At 45.0% G+C, this 19,901-nt stretch overlaps 1 protein-coding gene across 2 annotated transcripts in view; it reads right to left on the bottom strand.

The window, feature by feature from the left end:
• The window catches only part of LOC125456600 (kynurenine--oxoglutarate transaminase 3-like), an 88,848-nt gene that overhangs the window by 61,431 nt on the left and 7,516 nt on the right, over window positions 1-19,901 (bottom strand). The window contains exons 2-4 of one of the 2 annotated variants that reach the window (XM_048539870.2): window positions 19,797-19,885; window positions 8,204-8,262; window positions 716-866 (exon numbers count right to left, since the gene is read on the bottom strand). In XM_048539870.2, coding sequence (XP_048395827.1) covers window positions 716-866; window positions 8,204-8,262; window positions 19,797-19,885 — 299 coding nt within the window. Of the gene's footprint in view, window positions 1-715; window positions 867-8,203; window positions 8,263-13,505; window positions 13,579-19,796; window positions 19,886-19,901 lie in introns of those variants that run through there. The other variant, XM_048539871.2, reaches the window with a different exon arrangement.

Below are 19,901 nucleotides of genomic sequence, written 5' to 3'. Positions count from 1 at the left end.
GGTCTAGGCCCGAAACGTCAGCTTTTGTGCTCCTGAGATGCTGCTGGGCCTGCTGTGTTCATCCAGCCTCACATTTTATTATCTTGGATTCCCACAAAGAGCAGGGCAAATGTGATATATAAAATAAAACGCAGCTACTGCGAGAAACACTACTCAGGACAGATGGGAAGGAAACTCGCCACCAGGATGTATGAACACCAACTTGCAGCAAAACAGCACAATCAACTCTCCCTTGTTTCAATACACTTCAACATACAAGGACATCAATTTGGGACAAAATTAAATTACTAGGACAAGCAAGACAAAGAAAAGCACGAGAATTCCTGGAGGTCTGGTTTTCAACCACCGATGCAATTAACAAACATGTTGAAATAGACCCTGTCTACATTCCACTATGGTACAAAACCAGAAACAAGACTGCCCGCCATGACAGACTGGGCCATATAAATTCAGAGCGGGACAGAACAACAGCGCTTCAACGGAGACTACTCAGCATTGACGATGTCACCTAGAAGGGAGGCAAATTGTTGGCATGAAAACCAATCAGCTCAGCGAACCAACCAACAACTCCAACCGCAACCCGAGCTATCGTCATTTAAACATTAATTCGTGGTGATTTTAAAAATCTAAATGATAGCATAAAGTACCATTGCACAGCTCAGCACTATCAAGTGGAAAATGGGGTTACATAAAAAGAATCATGCGAAGAACTTACAAATCCTCTCGTGTACTGGTTCAACATGAAATTTTCACCCGCTGCAGCGTTAGCCAAGGCTTCTGTTATATATGGAGGAGGCAGCATGTCTGGGAATCCCTGGCCAAGATTAACTATCCCTGGTGCAGCAGCCAACTTAGTAAATTCAACCCTGAAAAAAAAAGGATCAAAAACAAAATTGCTGGAAAAGCTCAGCAGGTCTGGAAGCATCTGTGAAGGAGAAAACAGAGTTAACGTTTCGGGTCTGGTGACCCTTCTTCAGAAATGGTGGTGGCTGGGAAAACGTCAGTTTATGTGTAGATAATAGGGAGGTGGGTGGGGTAGGGAGTAAATGATAGGATAGAGCCCAAAGAGGGAGAAAGATAGCTAGACAGACAGTTGGAGTTGCTAACAATCAGGCTGGGAGGGTGTTGTTAAAAAGGTAAAAAAAAGGAATGCTTTAACAAACAGAGTTATTGGTGGAACATCTACTCCTTGGACCTGCAGTACAGGAAGCCAGGTTAGGACAGGTTCAAGTGAAAATTCTGCATTGGACCCAAAACAGGTGAACGCATGGGCGGCGCAGTAATGATAAGGTCAACGGACTGGGACTACAGGACCGAAGACCAATGTCTTGGAGACATGGGTTCGAATCCTGCCATGGTAGGTGGTGAATTTGGAATTAATGCAAAAATAAACTGGAATAAAGAGGAAGTTACCTCAATGGTGACCCCACAGAGGAAGTCATCTAGCTCACTAAAGTCCTTTCAGAAATCTGCCATCCTTGCCTTGTCTGGTCTACATATGATTCCAGATCCACAACAATGTGGTAAATGCCTGACTGTTCTCTGGGCAGCTAGGGATATCGACCCAGCCAACAATACCCACAACATAAAAAAAAAATAAACACGAGTATGTCGGGCCTTTCGATCATGCACTCAATGCAGACTATTATTTACTTTCAAGCTTCAAAGAAGCAAGTCTACTGAGTATATATTTAGAAATCCAAGTCAATGCAACTTGACATTATACCAAAACAGTTACATCGTACTAAAATAGTAATCACGAGGCTTCGACTAATGATCTGAAAATCTGAGTTCAAGTTCCAGCATGTCAGCAGTGGGATTTTAAATTTAATTAATTAAGTTAATAAATTAAAAACCTACAGCTCAATCTTCTGTTCCTGGAGGTGACAAGCTTGGAGCTGGGAAAGGTACTTAATTAGGCAGGATGGTGCCATAACAAAAACACCAGACTATGTTGTAGATTAAAAAGCCAACAGACAACGCTGGTCAGGAGTTCCGAGCATAGCCCGTCACTGGGACAGTCTGTATATTGTGCAGGGGCTTGGCCACATCTACTTGGGAAGGTCACATTCAGGAGACATTTCCCAGCAGCTGGGGAGCAGGCGGCGATCAGTCTGATAAAGCCCTTATATGTTGTCAGTGGATTCATGTACTGTCAGTCAGGGATCTTCGATGGCAGTGGTCAGGGGTCTAGTCACTCGTGTCTTGAGGCTGCTCGAAGTTGGTCAGAGAGATCTGGTGCAAATAAGATTCTGGGTCCGCTCTTCGTTCAGGGTGCAAGGAGATGCCTATACGGGCAACAGTGTGGGAACATCAATGCTAAGTAAAAAAGGGCAGGGAGTCAAGACTACGGGGAAACAGAGGCACCTGTAGAGAATCATAGAATCCCTACACAGTGATGAAGAAAGCCATTTGAGCCATCAAAGAGCATCCCACCCAGACCCAACCTCCTACCCTATCCCTATAGCCCTGCATTTCCCTATGGCTAATCCAACTATCCTGGACAATTTAGCATGGCCAATCCCACTAAACTGTACTTCTTTGGACTGTGAGAGGAAATCAAAGCACCCAAAGGAAGCCCACACAGACATGGGGAGAACATGGTAACTCCACACAGTCACCCGAAGGTGGAATTGGACACAGTGAGGCAGCAGTGCTAACCACTGAGCCATGGAGGGACAAGGACAGTGGTGGTAACACAAGGTGAATGGGGTGTGCAGATGCCATGGCTTCATGAGGCCATAAAAACAGAAGTTGCTGGAAAATCTCAGCAGGTCTGGCAACACTTGTGAGGAAAAAAATCAGAGTTAATGTTTCGGGTCCAGGGATACTTCCTCAGAACCTGGCGGCAGCTGGGAAAACATCAGATTATATGCAGAAGATAGGGAGGAGGGCAGGAGTAAACAATAGGCAGGGATAGAACCCGAAGTGAGAGAAGAGCTGTCGGACAGACAAAGGAGTTGATAACGATCTGGCTAGGGGGGTGAATAGCTGTTAGTGGAACTGTTTGTGACAGGGGGTGTGTGATGGCAGGCTATGTGATAACAAGGCCCGGTGTGTGGGGTAGGGGACTGAGACATGGAAGAGTTTAGGCCATAAAATTATTGAGCCTGATATCGAGTCCAGGTGGGCTGCAGAGTCCCCAAGCGGAAAACGAGGTGTTGTTCCTCCAGCTTGCGCTGAGCTTTGCAGGAATACTGCAGCAAGCCAGAGCCGGAGATGTTGGCCAGGGAGCAGGGTGGTGCATTCAAGTGGAAGGCAACCAGAAGCTCAGGGTCTTTTTTGCGAGCAGAATGTAGACGTTCTGAGAAGCGGTCACCCAGTCCAGGCTTCGTGTACCCCAATGTAGAGGAGACCACATGGTGAGCAGGGTTGTGGGAGGTTCTGGGGATTGGGGTGGATAATGGCGATTCCTACCATCACTTTCTGTTCAGTAAATGCAGAGTACTACCAGAAAACAGTCAATTCCTGGGTGGGTGGAGTTAGTGTCACTTTGATGAGCAAAAACTTGGGTTCCAAGTAGTCAGGATTCTACTATGCTGAAGGAACAAATACTGTATATAAAGCACCCATTTGCAAAGCCCAGCTATGTTTATTCTGCAATCACGTCATCGCTCATTCGCGTAGCAACAGAGTGAAGGTACTTCAGGGTCCGATGCTAGTCAAAGGCAATTTGTTACATGCTATAACTGGCTGAAAATTAAACATGGCCACATCAATGACTTTGCAGTTAGCAGCAATGATGTTACAAACGCTGGCCAAAGGTGATCAATTATTTGTGCAACCTCCAAGGGTATTGTGTGAAGTGCACATTGCCTCTATCATCTCTTTTCCATATGTTACAATGCTCTTACTGAATGCACTGAGAAGTTGGACGTTGGATGTAGGTCTGGGGTAGGAAGGGTGTCAAGAGTGCTACGGATAACCCCCTTTTTGATGATATTAGGCGGTCAACCAGCTGGCGTGGCTTTGTCACCAAGTTGTTACACTGACTGAGGTGGTGTGTGATGGATGGTATAGATATATTCTTCGTTATCAGAGCAAAGCAAGTCTCTCTCTGTGTAGAGAAGTGTGCTCAGTCCTCATTTGCAGGATGCACCACGAATGACTCCAGTGAGTTCCAAGAACCTTTTTTGTATTCTCAAACTGGGTCATTTCCACCCAGAGTCCCGAGTCTTGTCATTAGTAGGATATAGTTCACTGTGGCCGTCTTCCTTTGAAAGTGAAGGTGGATACAGGAGGATTATGACCAATGGCAAGTCCAGGAACAGCAGCAAGCCATGACAGAGAACAAGGAGCACCCAGTCCAGAGGAAGGTCACTGCCACGGAGTTTCTCAAGAGGCATGGGTTCACAGGAGGCCCAGACTCTATTTCCTGGCCACAAGCAAGGCATAGTGTTGGAGTGGGATCTGTATGTCCCAGGACACTCTGCCAGACACTGAGACAAGACTTAAGGTCTGTAGAAAAGGGAGACCATTCTCCCCTCTAAATGTACTTGCTGTTCTGAATGTCAATATGATTCGCTCCTTCCAGAGGGCAACAAATGACCCTGTTTGAGATCTCGCAGTTGTGCTCCCACAAGCCAAAGAATGGTGTCAACTGTGCAAGATCACACCAGTTCACTTCAGTCCCCTGTGATGAGGTCAGTGCTGTAACCCAGGCAGCAAGTTCCAGGAACATAGCGGTGCTGCCCCCAGGCTTTCGACTGTACACATGTGGAGCCGAATGGGCAACATCACAACACAGAGAATTCATCACAGGACAGTGTTTCATTTGGTCAATGTTCAGGCGATCACTGTTATATGAAAGTGTGTGCCTACTAGGCTGGCAGCTGCCAAGATCCACACATCCTGCAACACTCGGCTGTCCCTGGCATATTTGAGGATCTCAGTGCCTTACAAGGCTGGTCACCAGGAGAAAGGCGATACCATGCCTCATGACACCATTGCAAAACCTCCTGACTAACATGGAGCACTGATACAATGCCACCCGTACCTCAACAAAGGACATGGTGGAGTTCTGTGGTTCCTCTGTGTGAACCAGTCTGGAAGTTGGGCGTTTGATGTAGGTCCAGGGTAGGAAGGATGTCCTCTAGTATTGTCTGGACAGAGTGTGCCACATCGTTATGGTGTGCGGTAATCTATAATTGGGAAAGGCTACAAGACAATGTGCTGGATGCTGAGGGACTAGGAGAGCAGCAGCAGTCATCAGAGGTGGATGAGGACACAGGACGAGGGAGCTGTCCTTGTCAATGACAGAGCTCAGCTGTGAGGGATGCTACACACCAGACAGGGCCTGATAGACAGCCCCTTCCAATGGATGAGAACCAGCTGCTGCAGACCTTCAGGGACTGGAAAATAGTCATTGGTGGTGATGCTGAAATCTGCATTTTTGGGATGAACTTTAGCCTCTACTGATTCTGTTTGTGTTTGCTTTTGCTGTTTGCAAATAAAAGCTCACGTTTGGAACTGCCTGTGCGTAATGTTCATCAGGTGGGCAATGACAAGCTGCAGATGTGGACTGGGCATCAGGGACAGGGTAGCAGTGATGTAGAGAGTGTTCACACAGGATGTAGCTACAAACAGGTACCGTCTGTGGCCTGCTGAGTAGGGTGAGAGACAGACTGGAAATATGTGTGTAAGGGAGTGTCAGCCAAGCTAGCTGCGTGTTCTTTGAAGGGTGGCTTTGTGCTCACTGTGGCATTATGCTGCTGGTGAGGGGCAACACTGGACTGCCATTGCTCGTTGAGATGCTCAGGAGCCTTTCAAAGATGGCGCGCATGCAATGGATGCAGATCGCATGCCACACTTCTCCTTTCAAACTGAACATGAAAATCTATCATAAAAACAAACTACTGCAGATGCCGGAAGTCAGAAGTGAAAACAGAAAATATTCAGGAGGTCTGGCAAGATTTTTGGAGAAAGAAAAGTTAACTCTGTTTCTCTTCCAGATCTGCTGTGTTTTTGTCCATTCATTCGCAGGACAATTGAAACACTGGCTAGGCCAATGTGTATTGTAATAAAAACCACAAGTGTTGGAGAAACTCATCAAAGCATTGATGGAGACAAAAGCAGAGTTAACGTTTCAAGTCTGGAATGACTCTTCTTCACAACGTCTTCTGCTATTCTTAAAGAACAGCGCACTTAAGTGGGTTAGTCATGGTAAGTACCCTATGCAGGGTTATGGAGGTCAGGGGATGCTCTTTGGATGTTTGATGCAGACTCTATGGGCTGAACAGCCTCTTTACACTTGTAGGATTCTATGGAAGCGCATTGCCATTCCTTCATTGTCATAGGATCAAAATCCTGGAAATCTCTTATAGCATTTTGGATGTGCCTACACCCCAAGGATTTTATAAAAATTGCTCACGTGATGTGGGTGTCACTGTCTGGGCTAGCATCTATTACCCATTTGCTCTTGATCCAAATGGCTTCCCAGGCCAATTCAGAGTAAACCACATTGCTGTGGGTCTGGAGTCACAATTAGGCGGGACAATTTCCTTCCAGAAGGGACATTAGTGAACCAGATGGCCTTTCCCAACAATTGACAGTGTTTTCACGATCACTATTAAACCAGCTTCCAATTCTGGATTTTAAATTACACCATCTGCCACACTGGGACTTGAACCCACATCCAGCAGAACGTCACCTGGGGTGCTGGACTATTAATCCAGTGACATTACCAGTACACCACTGTCCCCCATGCAGTGGTTTAAGAAAGCAGCTCACTATCAGTAGGGATCATAAAAAGAAATGCTAGTCTAGTCAATCATAGCCATATCTCCTGAATGGATGTAAAAATTAATGGTGTCTGAGTCTCTCCTTCAACTTGAAATAACACTATTACCAGAAAACTGAGTTTAGTAAATGAGTAGCCATGGTGATTATAAGAATCACACAGTTTTTTTAAAAAATTCTTTCATGGGGTGTGGTGCCATTGGCAAGGTTGGCATTTCTTGCCCATTCCCAATGAATTGAGCAGCATGCTAGATTACTTCAGAAGGTAGTTAGGAATCAATTGATTTGCTGTGAATCTGCGGTTACACATATGCCTAGTAAGGAAGGCAGATTTTCTTTCCTGATGTATATTAGTGAATTTACTTACTCATTCATGAGGTACAGGCTCTCTGGCTGAGCAACCATTCTACTGCCCATCCCAAGCTGTCAGAAGGTGATGGTGAGCTGCCTTCTTGAACTGCTGCAGTCTATTTGATATAGGTACTACCACGTACATACAAGCGACACCATGGTCGGGCAGCATGGTGGCTCAGGGGTTGGCAGTGCTGCCTCACAGCTCCAGTGAACTCTGATTCAATTCCACCCTCTGGTAACTTCCTGTGTGGAATTTGTATGTTTCCATCCTGCAACCACACCCAACCTCAACCAATATCTGCATGGGTTTCCTCTGAGTGCTCTGGGTTTTTCTCCAAATGTCCGAAGATATGTATTTTATGTGGATTGGCCATACTACATTGTTCCAGAGATGTACAAGCTAGGTAGATTAGCCACGGGAAATATAGCGTTACGGGGATAGGGTGAGTCTGAATGGGATGCTCTTTGGAGGGCCAGTATGAACTTGATGGGCCAAATGGCCTACTTCTGCACTGTAGGGATCCCATGATGTTATGATTCTAACCACAACCCTATTAGGAAGGGAATTCCAGGATTATAACCTAGTTACAATGAAGGAACAGTGTTAAGTTTCCAAGGCGAGTGGCTTGAGGGGGATCTTGTGGGTGGTGGTGTTTACATATATCTACTACCCTTGTCCTGCTAGATGGAAGTGATTGAAGGTTTGGAAATATGTGTGTCTTTATCATCTCATGGCCCCAATTCTCGGACTGGATTCTAATCGCACAAATTCCAGTAGCTATCATGTTGGGATTCAAACCCATATTTCCAGGACATTTGCCTGGCCCTCTGGATTATTTATTCATTGAGATTTGCCACACATATGCTTGACATTTCATTTAGTGGCAAGGCTACATCAACACAGGTACATGATAGGTGAGCCAAAAGGCCTGTTGTTACGCAGTACAATCCAATGTGGTCACACACCTCACCAGGCTACAATCCAACAAACATTACAGGATCTGTGTTCAGTCGATTGACAGCCAGAGAAAGACAACACTCATTAGTAGTGAAGCCTTGTAAAACAGAATGCTTTTTTGTTCCTGCTCAAATTTTAAATATTACTACTTACCACAAATTCTTATCCAGGCCTTCAATCCGTTTTGCATTCTTGTGTCTGAATAAATTCATCTACAAAATTGAAACAAGTGGGTCATTTAGTTCATTTTTATGTAATGCTTAGATCTTAACAAAACAACATTAGGTTCACTCAACTAAAATACAAGTAGAAATTCCATTGTATACACTTCAAAAGTTCATAGGCGCACCCAGATGCAAAAGGCAGCTTTTCCACCAACTGAAATTAACTTGTGTTCCTGTTATAACCAGAGTCTGAATTATCCTCTCTTCTTCCTCTCCTCATTTGACCACAACATATTTTAACTGTTTCACAGGGATATGTTTATCAGTTTAGTCATAATAACTGTTTACACACTGAGATAATTAAAAATCCAGTCAGAGGTTTTTTCGAGTTGTTGTGCAAAAACGTTTGCCTTATAGCTTTATTATACTGAAAACAATTGAAATAACATTGATATTTACAAAACAGGAGCAAGAGTAGGCCATTCAGCCCTTCAAGCCTGCTCTGCCATTCAATGCGATCATGGCTGATTATCCAACTCAATACCCTGTTCCTGATTTCTCTCCTGACCCAGTGATCCCTTTAGCCCTAAGCCCTAAGGCATTTGATAAGGTTCCCCATGGAAGGCTCATTCAGAAGGTCAGGAGGAATGGGATACAGGGGAACTTAGCTGCTTGGATACAGAATTGGCTGGCCAACAGAAGACAGCGAGTGGTAGTAGAAGGAAAATATTCTGCCTGGAAGTCAGTGGTGAGTGGGGTTCCACAGGGCTCTGTCCTTGGGCCTCTACTGTTTGTAATTTTTATTAATGACTTGGACGAGGGAATTGAAGGATGGGTCAGCAAGTTTGCAGACGACACAAAGGTCGGAGGTGTCGTTGACAGTGTAGAGGGCTGTTGTAGGCTGCAGCGGGACATTGACAGGATGCAGAGATGGGCTGAGAGGTGGCAGATGGAGTTCAACCTGGATAAATGCGAGGTGATGCATTTTGGAAGGTCGAATTTGAAAGCTGAGTACAGGATTAAGGATAGGATTCTTGGCAGCGTGGAGGAACAGAGGGATCTTGGTGTGCAGATACATAGATCCCTTAAAATGGCCACCCAAGTGGACAGGGTTGTTAAGAAAGCATATGGTGTTTTGGCTTTCATTAACAGGGGGATTGAGTTTAAGAGTCGTGAGATCTTGTTGCAGCTCTATAAAACTTTGGTTAGACCGCACTTGGAATACTGCGTCCAGTTCTGGGCGCCCTATTATAGGAAAGATGTGGATGCTTTGGAGAGGGTTCAGAGGAGGTTTACCAGGATGCTGCCTGGACTGGAGGGCTTATCTTATGAAGAGAGGTTGACTGAGCTCGGTCTCTTTTCATTGGAGAAAAGGAGGAGGAGAGGGGACCTAATTGAGGTATACAAGATAATGAGATGCATAGATAGAGTCGATAGCCAGAGACTATTTCCCAGGGCAGAAATGGCTAGCACGAGGGGTCATAGTTTTAAGCTGGTTGGTGGAAAATATAGAGGGGATGTCAGAGGCAGGTTCTTTACGCAGAGAGTTGTGAGAGCATGGAATGCGTTGCCAGCAGCAGTTGTGGAAGCAAGGTCATTGGGGTCATTTAAGAGACTGCTGGACATGCATATGGTCACAGAAATTTGAGGGTGCATCCATGAGGATCAATGGTCGGCACAACATTGTGGGCTGAAGGGCCTGTTCTGTGCTGTACTGTTCTATGTTCTATGTTCTATGTTCTAACTATAGCTAACTGCTTCTTGAAAACATTCAATGCTTTGGTCTCAAACCTTTTCTGCAGCAGCAAAATAAATAATAAATAATAATCAGTAATAAAATACTAAGTAAAATATTAAAATACTCTGCCTTTTGCACACTCCTGAAGTTTTCACACACATAAACACAGATTACTAAGTGGGTTAAGGTTAAATTGGTTAAATTAGAGTCCAAGGAAAGTAAGGTAGAAGAATACAGTATCATTTAGGTATTCAGCTGCTCTCAGGCTCAATGCAATGATGTCGGTGCCACTGAGTTAAAGATATTACTGGCAGCGTTCGTTGATTTTCTGGATATGGTAACACCGAATTTGTTTTAGAAACCTCATTAAGAAATAAACGGCATCCCCGGCTGATAGTCACGTTCGGAGTTTGTCAGGTAGTTGGAGACAGAGTGAGAGAGAGGCAAGAGGTACCCCCTTAGGTCTGCTCCCTCACCTTCTCAGCCGCTTGTCCTCAGGTCTGTTTAAGCCATACAAAATGTTGTCATGTGACCATTCCTTTCCAACTACCAGCAGGATTCAACTAAACATTACAAAGGCGGCCTGATGGGCTCATGTCATTTCTTTTTCCTCTTTTTACTTTTTTTTTTCTTTCTACCCAAAACACACAACTGAGCAACCTTCCCACCAAAATCACCATGACTTTTGTTGCTTTATTTTAAAACTAATAACCACCACCAGTAAAAAAACCTATTTGGCCAACTGAATATTTACAAGCCGAAGCTGTGACGGTCAATACAAATTGTCAAAGTTGAGGTGGGTGGGAAGGGACTAAATTAAAATGGAGTTGGATTGGGAAATAAAGCACTGTGTTCCCCTGTGGTGCCCCCCTCTGCTTAAAGGCATTGATAGGCACTCGATGCTCCTTCTCCAAGGACACCTGGGCTCATGAAAGAGGTAATACCTTATTAAGTGCACAGGCTGTATGGTCACTCATATTACCCAAGAGTTCCATGGTTTCAATGGATTTTGCAGACTAGCTATCTTCGTCCCAATTAAATGGAATTTGAAATATATAGTAAGTCAACTTGGGGTAGCCAACTTTGCCTGTGATCGTGAGTCATCTTCTGTGTGCAGTTTGAAAATGGTTGTGTTCATTGGCAGTGTCTCCAGCAAATCCATCAACGGTCAGTAGGCAGCAACCGGTATTGGACTGGGCAATAGCCAGTGGAATGGCCAATGGTACAGAGTCAGGTAGGTATTTAGAAGGCTCCGTCGCACAAATATGACATTATCTGTGCATGTGTGTGCAGCTGGGGGCCTACTTGGTGTATTACCCAATGGAAGCATGTCTTCATGTCAATTCCAAATATCAAAATATAATGACACTTAAAACTGATGAATAATTTTAGTAATCATTCCCCCATCTTCTCCTGCGTATTCATCCATACAAACCATAATTTTACATCTGCAGGCATATCTGTCAAATTTGTACTTTTGCCAACCAAAACAAAATTTGGAGTAACTAGCTTGATAACGCAGCTGTTTTTTGATTTGTGATCTGATCAATATTCTGCAAATTGTCCATAGATTTTCTCTCATTTGTTCTGTGGAAACTTTCTCTCATCAAAAACAATTGAACTGCTGCCTTTGGATATTGTTTTACAATAATTTTCTTGAGATCCACTTCCTTTAATCTTTGAAACTCTAAAGTTGGGGCAGTTACATAGCTTCTAGAACTGAAAATGTAACACTGTGTATTGACAAAGAAATCAATGGTGCCCTTGCAGTCACTAAATGTATCACACAAGTCATTTAGAAGTGGAGCTCCCAATGGTGTCTTTGTGTCTTGCTTTATTTCCAACTACATTGAAACCACAATGAGTCAAATTCAGATAACGCAATACACTGGTTGTGGTGAAGATGTCAACCAATCCTGCAGAATGGGAAATCCCACAGAACCATCCCTGCAACAAGCTTGAAGTTCTGAACTGGTAACACCAGATCAGCCAACGTCATGCACAATTGTCCTATGAAGGTGCCAACCAGTTAGAGCAAAGTTAGGCCAGGACAGAGTGTAAATCACCAGTAAGGCTACAGTACTTGCTGCAAAATGGTCTAGCATGCATCCTGAAGAATATGCATAAAGAGATAGAGTCATACAACACAGAAACAGATCCTTCAGTCCAACCAGTCCATTCTGACCATAATTCCAAACTAAACTAGTCCCACCTGCCTGTACTTGGCCCACAGCCCTCCAAACAGTTCTTATTCACATACTTATCCAAATGTTTTTTAAAACTTTGTAGCTGTATCTACATCCACCACTTTCTCTGGCAGTTCATTCCACACATGACCACTCTGTGTAGAAAAGGTGCCCCTCTCGTCTTTTCTAAATTTTTCTCCACTCACCTTAAAATATGACCCCTAGTTTAGAAATACCCCACCCTTGGGAAAATACACCTTACCTAAACCCCTTTTTTATAAACGTTTATAATATCATCTGTCAACCTCTTACATTCCAGTGAAAAAAGTCCCAAACTATCCAGCCCCTCCTTATAACTCAAACCTTCCATTCCCAGCAACATCCTCGTAAATATTTTCTGAACCCTCTCCAGCTTAATAACATCCTTTCTATAACAGAGCAACCAGAACTGGACGCAGTACTCCAGAAGAGGTCTCCCCAATATCATGTACAATCTCAACATGACATCCTAACTCCTATGCTCAAGGGTCTGAGCAATGAAGGCAAGCATGCTAAATGTCTTCTTAACCAACCTGTCTAAATGTGTCGCAAATTCAAAGAATTATCTACCTAGGTCTCTCTGTTCTACAACACTACCCAAGGCCCGAAACTTTAAATTGTATAAGTCCCACCCTTGCCTGTTTTACCAAAATGCAAGACATCTTGATTGCATCTGAGACCAGATAGTTTTACTGGCTTTCAGCAGTTCACGGTTTGATGTTTAAAGATGAAATGTTACAACAAATAGTATGCACCAAAGCGGATAGCACTAAAAGTCAGAGATAATGGGAACTGCAGATGCTGGAGAATCCAAGATAATAAAGCGTGAAGCTGGATGAACACAGCAGGCCAAGCAGCATCTCAGGAGCACAAAAGCTGACGTTTGAAGAAAAGTGCTTGCATCAGTTGTTTTTCAGAATGCTGCTCCATTAGTCACGGGATATGGGTGTGGCTCGGATGGCCTGCATTCAATGCTCAGGGCCCGAAACGTCAGCTTTTGTGCTCCCGAGATGCTGCTTGGCCTGCTGTGTTCATCCAGCTTCACACTTCACTAAAAGTCATGACAGGTAAGTGCAAGAGGCCACATTGCTTTGCGAACTTTGAGACTATTCACAGTGTGCAGCTGAACAAAACCACTGGATTAGGTGCCAGCAATTTTTAGGCCGCAATCAGGCAAGTTACCAAAATATATCAACAGAAGAACAGAATGGCTGTCGCCCTTTTGGTCTGCAGGGAGGGCTGGTGGCACAGAAAAGCTGGACCCGCAAAGCAGCACCTTTCCTGGGCTGCAGATAAAGAGAGGTTATGGTTCAGTGCCTTTCACTTACCTCCCGGGAAAGGGAAAAAAGAGAGAGAGAGAGAGAGAGAGAGAGAGCGCGCGCGAGTGCTGCTGGATCTGCAGAGGATCTGAATGGTTTTGTAAAACTGAGTCCAAAGGTGACAGCACAGGAAAGCTGAAAATTCATTGGTTGTGAGCAGCTTCAGTTAGAGAGCATGTTCCAATTCCAGTAATGCTGAAAAACGTAAATGGTTAAACTAACCCAGGAAAAGTAAGATTTTGCTGCCACTGGAGAGCGAGCAAACTTATGAGCAAGGGCAAGGAATTTCACCTAATATTCAGTTTATAGTAATAGTACAAGCGTGAAACTAAAGGAAGATAAAGTAAAGTAATTTAAGAAGTGTAGTGTTGTGATATGTCAGGACAGTTCTGTCAAACAGAATACCAGTTCTGTGGCATGTGGGGATTTGTAAACACTTCACACGACCCAGATGAGCTGACAAGCAAGCAAGCAGGCCTGAGCCCTGGGTCACTGAGGTTCATTGACAAGGCAAACAGCCATGCGGACAGAGCACTCACCGAGGGGCAAACGGGTAGCAATAGGAGACTGCGCAGCAGGATCAAGCAGGAGGCTCCAGACGTCCAGCTCAATGGCCAGTCTTCTATTCTGGAGATGCAGCAAGAACCAGACATGTGGTCCAGTTGAGCAGGAGGCAAGGAAAAAGCAGTATCATGGAATCCCTACAGTGTGGAATCAGGTCCTTTGGTCCGACAAGCCCATACCGACCCTCAGGATCCCACCTAGACCATTCCCCAAACCCACCTAATCTACACATCCTTGAACACCATGGGCAATTTAGTATGGCCAATCCACCTAGCCTGCATCTTTGGACTGTGGGTGGAAACCCACACAGACACAGGGATAATGTGCAAATTCCACACAGGCATTCGCATGAGGGCACAATTGAACCCGGGACCCTGACGCTGTGAGGCAGCAGTGCTAACCGCTGAACCACTGTGCTGCTACAGAATTCTTTAATGAACTATCACTGGACTGTTAATCCAGAGACCCAGGTAACATTCTGAGGGCCTGGCTTAGAATCCCACTACGGCAGATGGCGGAGTTTGAATTCAACAAAAATCTGGAATTAAGAGTTCAATGATGATCGTGAATCTGTTGCCAGTTGTCAGAAAAACTCATCTGATTCACTCATGTCCTTTAGGGAAGGAAGTTGGCATCCTCAGCACAGGAGGGTGCAGGAAGGTGGGCTTTACATTCTTGGGACATTGGGTCTCACTTTGGGGGTAATCTGGAGACTTTAGAGGTCCTGTTTACTAGTTTTCTACCTACCACCCTAAATTTTGACTGTAGGATCACATCCCCTTCCCTATCTAAGTTGTTCGCACCAATATGGACCATGACCTCTGGCTGTTCAGCCTCCCACAGAAAAATACACAGCAGCCGTTCTATGACTCCTTTACCTTTAACACCAGCCAGGTAACATATCATCTTGGAGTCATGCCAAAAACCGGTGAAACAAGGGGATGTGATCCTACAGACAAAATTTAGGGTGCTAGGTAGAAAACTAGTAAGCAGGGCCTCTAAAGCAGTAATCTCCAGATTACCCCCAGAGCGAGACCCAGTGTCCCAAGAATCCAAAGCCCACCTAGGTCTACAACATTATGAGGGGTATAGACAGGGTGGACAGCAAGAAGCTTTTTCTCCCAGAGTTGGGGTCTCAATTACTAGGGGTCATGAGTTCAAAGTGAGAGGAGGAAAGTTTAAGGGAGATATGCGTGGAAAGTTCTTTACACAGAGGGTGGTGGGCGCCTGGAACGTGTTGCCAGCAGAGGTGGTAGACGCAGACACGTTAGCATCTTTTAAGATATATTTGGACAGGTGCATGGATGGACAGGGAGCAAATGGACACAAACCGTTAGAAAATAGATGACAGGTTAGACAGAGGATCTTGATCGGCGTGGGCTTGGAGGGCCGAAGGGCCTGTTCCTGTGCTGTAGGTTTCTTTGTTTCTTTTTGTTTCCTGCACCCTCCTGTGCTGAGGATGGCAACTTCCATCCCTAAAGGACATGAGTGAATCAGATGAGTTTTTCTGACAACTGGCAACAGATTCATTATCATCATTGAACTCTTAATTCCAGATTTTTGTTGAATTCAAACTCCACCATCTGCCGTCATGGGATTCTAACCCAGGTCCCCAGAATGTTACCTGGGTCTCTGTATTAACAGTCCAGTGATAATACCACTAAGACATCAGCTACCCCTGAATCTCAGTCCCTGAAAGGGTTTAAAATCGAGACGAAAGAGGTATTGAATAGGCTGCCAGTACTTGAAGCTGATAAGGCACCAGTTGATGTTATGATACATTCAGCTGTGAAGAAAGATTGGAGAAGTTTGGACTGTTTCCCTTGAAGAACAGAAGGTTTGAGAAGATTTGATAGAAGTTTTCAGGATCATGTGGGGTCTGCACAGATTAGACTGGGAGGAACTGTTACTGCTTATGAAAGGATCAACAATCAGAGGGCCCAATTTTAAATAGTGTTGCAAAAGAAACAAATGCAAAGTGAAGAAACTTTTTCGCACAGCGAGTAGATAAGAGTCCGGAATGCACCGTCTGGAAGTGGTCATTCGACTACAGTAGAAATATTGTGCGGATCTCAGAAGAGGCAGAGGTTTGGCACCAAGTCACATTATTCAGAGAGCTGGTGCAGACACGATGATGACTGGTCTCCTTCTGTATCACATTATTAACTAATCAAAAGAAAATCTACCAAGGTAGGTTTCATTCACAACTTCCAGAAGTGCCACGGGCTGGGATATAAAATGCTGCAGTGCAAAATCCCAAAACATCCAGCATCTTGTGGCTGCTTGATACTGAAATAATCCATGTCCAAATGTATCAAGACCTGGACAAAATCCCAGCTTGGGCTGTGAAGCGACAAATAACAATTGCACCGCGAAAGTGCCAGGCAATGGCAATCTTCAACAAGGTTGAAGATTTTCTTTAGAAGTAGTGTCCAAGGTGTAACCATCTTCAGCCTGGTCCATCAATGATTTTCTCCCCATCATAAGGTCTGAAGTGGGGGTGTTCGCCATTGATTCACAATGTTCTGCATCATTCATGACTCCTCAGTTTTTGAAGCAGTCCATGTTCAACGCTTGAAAATCTGGACACAAGTCAGGTTTAGTTTGAGATGTTATATTCATTATTCACACAAGTGTGAAGTAGTTAGCAGCTGAATCTGCCTCTATCAATATCGTACGGGTTAACTAACCAGAAACTGAATTAGACTAGTCATATAAATATTGTGGCTACAAGAGCATGTGAGAGGCTAGAAATTCTGTGACAAGTAATTCCCCTGACCACCATTAACAAGGCACTAGTCAGGAGTGTGATGGAATATGCTTAATATGCACTTTCTTCACCTCCAATGCACAGCAGCAGCTGTGACATCTACAAGATACAGAGCAGAAAGAAGGCAGCCCACCATCACCCTCTCAAGGACTACTAGGGTTGGGCAATCAATGCTGACCCAGCTAGTGACACCCTCATCCCACGAATGGGTAAAATAACTCATCCAGAAATGATTTCTTAAGGGTGAAAGATCCCCTGGGAGAATACCAGATACATCAGCCCATCTTGAAGCTGTTACGGATCAGACCAAACCTTGTCAAATATACCAAGGAGACAGCTTAGACCCTAACTTTTACTTATTTAAAAGCAAGTGTAAGGTGTTGTGTTCCAGCTCTAATTTGACTGGTTACACTACTTGGCTTTAAGCAAAACACACTTTATTTATAGCCTACAGTTAAAATACAAACACAAAAGAAAGAAGAATTGGTATACCTTTCTATTGGAAAACTTAACAGAATAATAGATTATTTAACCACTAAATGGTAAATTTCCAATATGGTAATATCCCAGAAACATCCTTGACAAATGCAATGTCAGTAAAACAGATTGTCCCATACATGAGTTCTGGTCACCGCATTATAAGAAGGATGTGGAAGCTTTGGAAAGGGTGCAGAGGAGATTTACTAGGATGTTGCCTGGTATGGAGGGAAGGTCTTACGGAGGAAAGGCTGAGGGACTTGAGGCTGTTTTCATTAGAGAGAAGAAGGTTGAGAGGTGACTTAATTGAGACATATAAAATAATCAGAGGGTTAGATAGGGTGGATAGGGAGAGCCTTTTTCCTACGATGGTGACGGCGAGCACGAGGGGGCATAGCTTTAAATTGAGGGGTGAAAGATATAGGACAGATGTCAGAGGTAGTTTCTTTACTCAGAGAGTAGTAAGGGAATGGAACGCTTTGCCTGCAACGGTAGTAGATTCGCCAACTTTAGGTACATTTAAGTCATCATTGGACAAGCATATGGATGTACATGGAATAGTGTAGGTTAGATGGGCTTGAGATCGGTATGACAGGTCGGCACAACATCAAGGGCCGAGGGGCCTGTACTGTGCTGTAATGTTCTATATGTTCTATGACTCCGGCAGCAGAGCTTCAGCTGTAACAGAGACAGAAATGCAACAGCTTCCACAATCAGCTTCAAAACCCCAAAATCTACTGAAAGCTAAATTAAAACCCAGCTTCTGTGGGAGCCTGGCTCCACCTATTAACGGTGCTTCTAATGTTCCAACTTAAAAAAAAAATCCAAGGCCTCACACATTGTTTACTATATTGGCTTGGAGCAGACCACTCAGCGCCTCTGTCTCAACCTCTCTTCATTAAAAACACCCGAGACAAAATAAACTTCTTAAATTCATTGTATCATTACAAAGCAAATGAAAAGTTGAGTAGCTCAGTTGGCTGGATGGCTGGCTTCTGAAACACAGTGAGACCAATGTCTTGGTTCGATTTCCAACAATGGCTGAGGACTCTCGAACTCTCACCTCACCCAAAGCATAGTGACCTCAGGTTAAAACACCACCAGTCTTTTTCCTCCCTTATGAGAGAGCAGTCTGCTGGTCTACTGAGACTATGGTGACATCACCTTTATTTATATATTGAAGAAATGTGCAAACAGCTTGCAGAAATAGGTTAGTGATAATGGGAACTGCAGATGCTGGAGAATCCAAGACAACAAAATGTGAAGCTGGATGAACACAGCAGGCCCAGCAGCATCTCAGGAGCACAAAAGCTGACGTTCGGGACTAGACCCTTCATCAGAGAGGGGGATGGGGTGACGGTTCTGGAATAAATAGGGAGAGGGGGGAGGCGGACCGAAGATGGAGAGAAAAGAAGTTAGGTGGAGAGAGTATAGGTGGGGAGGTAGGGAGGGGATAGGTCAGTCCAGGGAAGACGGACAGTTCAAGGAGGTGGGATGAGGTTAGTAGGTAGGAGATGGAGGTGCGGCTTGGGGTGGAAGGAAGGGATGGGTGAGAGGAAGAACAGGTTAGGGAGGCAAAGACAGGTTGGACTGGTTTTGGGATGCAGTGGGTGGAGGGGAAGAGCTGGGCTGGTTGTGTGGTGCAGTGGGGGGAGGGGACGAACTGGGCTGGTTTAGAGACGCGGTGGGGGAAGGGGAGATTTTGAAGCTGGTGAAGTCCACATTGATACCATTAGGCTGCAGGGTTCCCAAGCGGAATATGAGTTGCTGTTCCTGCAACCTTTGGGTGGCATCATTGTGGCACTGCAGGAGGCCCATGATGGACATGTCATCTAAAGAATGGGAGGGGGAGTGGAAATGGTTTGCGACTGGGAGGTGCAGTTGTTTATTGCGAACCGAGCGCAGGTGTTCTGCAAAGCGGTCCCCAAGCCTCCGCTTGGTTTCCCCAATGTAGAGGAAGCCACACCGGGTACAGTGGATGCAGTATACCACATTGGCAGATGTGCAGGTGAACCTCTGCTTAATGTGGAATGTCATCTTGGGGCCTGGGATAGGGGTAAGGGAGGAGGTGTGGGTCAAGTGTAGCATTTCCTGCGGTTGCAGGGGAAGGTGCCGGGTGTGGTGGGGTTGGAGGGCAGTGTGGAGCGAACAAGGGAGTCACGGAGAGAGTGGTCTCTCCGGAAAGCAGACAGGGGTGGGGGTGGAAAAATGTGGTGGGTGGTGGGGTCGGATTGTAGATGGCGGAAGTGTTGGAGGATGATGCGTTGTATCCGGAGGTTGGTGGGGTGGTGTGTGAGAACGAGGGGGATCCTCTTTGGGCGGTTGTGGCGGGGGCGGGGTGTGAGGGATGTGTTGCGGGAAATGTGGGAGACGCGGTCAAGGGCGTTCTCAACCGCCGCGGGGGGCAAGTTGCGGTCCTTGAAGATTTCCAATGTAGGTTAAGCAGTCTCTAAGTTCTGCAATGGGTCAAAAACAAAAAGATAGCTTACCATCGACGTGGAAACATTCCGGTTGATTGAATAACAAAGGAGGTTCTGTGTTGTTCTCATACATTTCAGCCAATAAGTGAAATACATTCCTGCAATACAGAGCAT

The sequence above is a fragment of the Stegostoma tigrinum genome, chromosome 8 (assembly GCF_030684315.1).
Source record: "Stegostoma tigrinum isolate sSteTig4 chromosome 8, sSteTig4.hap1, whole genome shotgun sequence".
NCBI lineage: Eukaryota > Metazoa > Chordata > Chondrichthyes > Orectolobiformes > Stegostomatidae > Stegostoma > Stegostoma tigrinum.
Note: the sequence above shows the minus strand (reverse complement) of the source record. Positions and strands in the feature narration are given on the sequence as shown.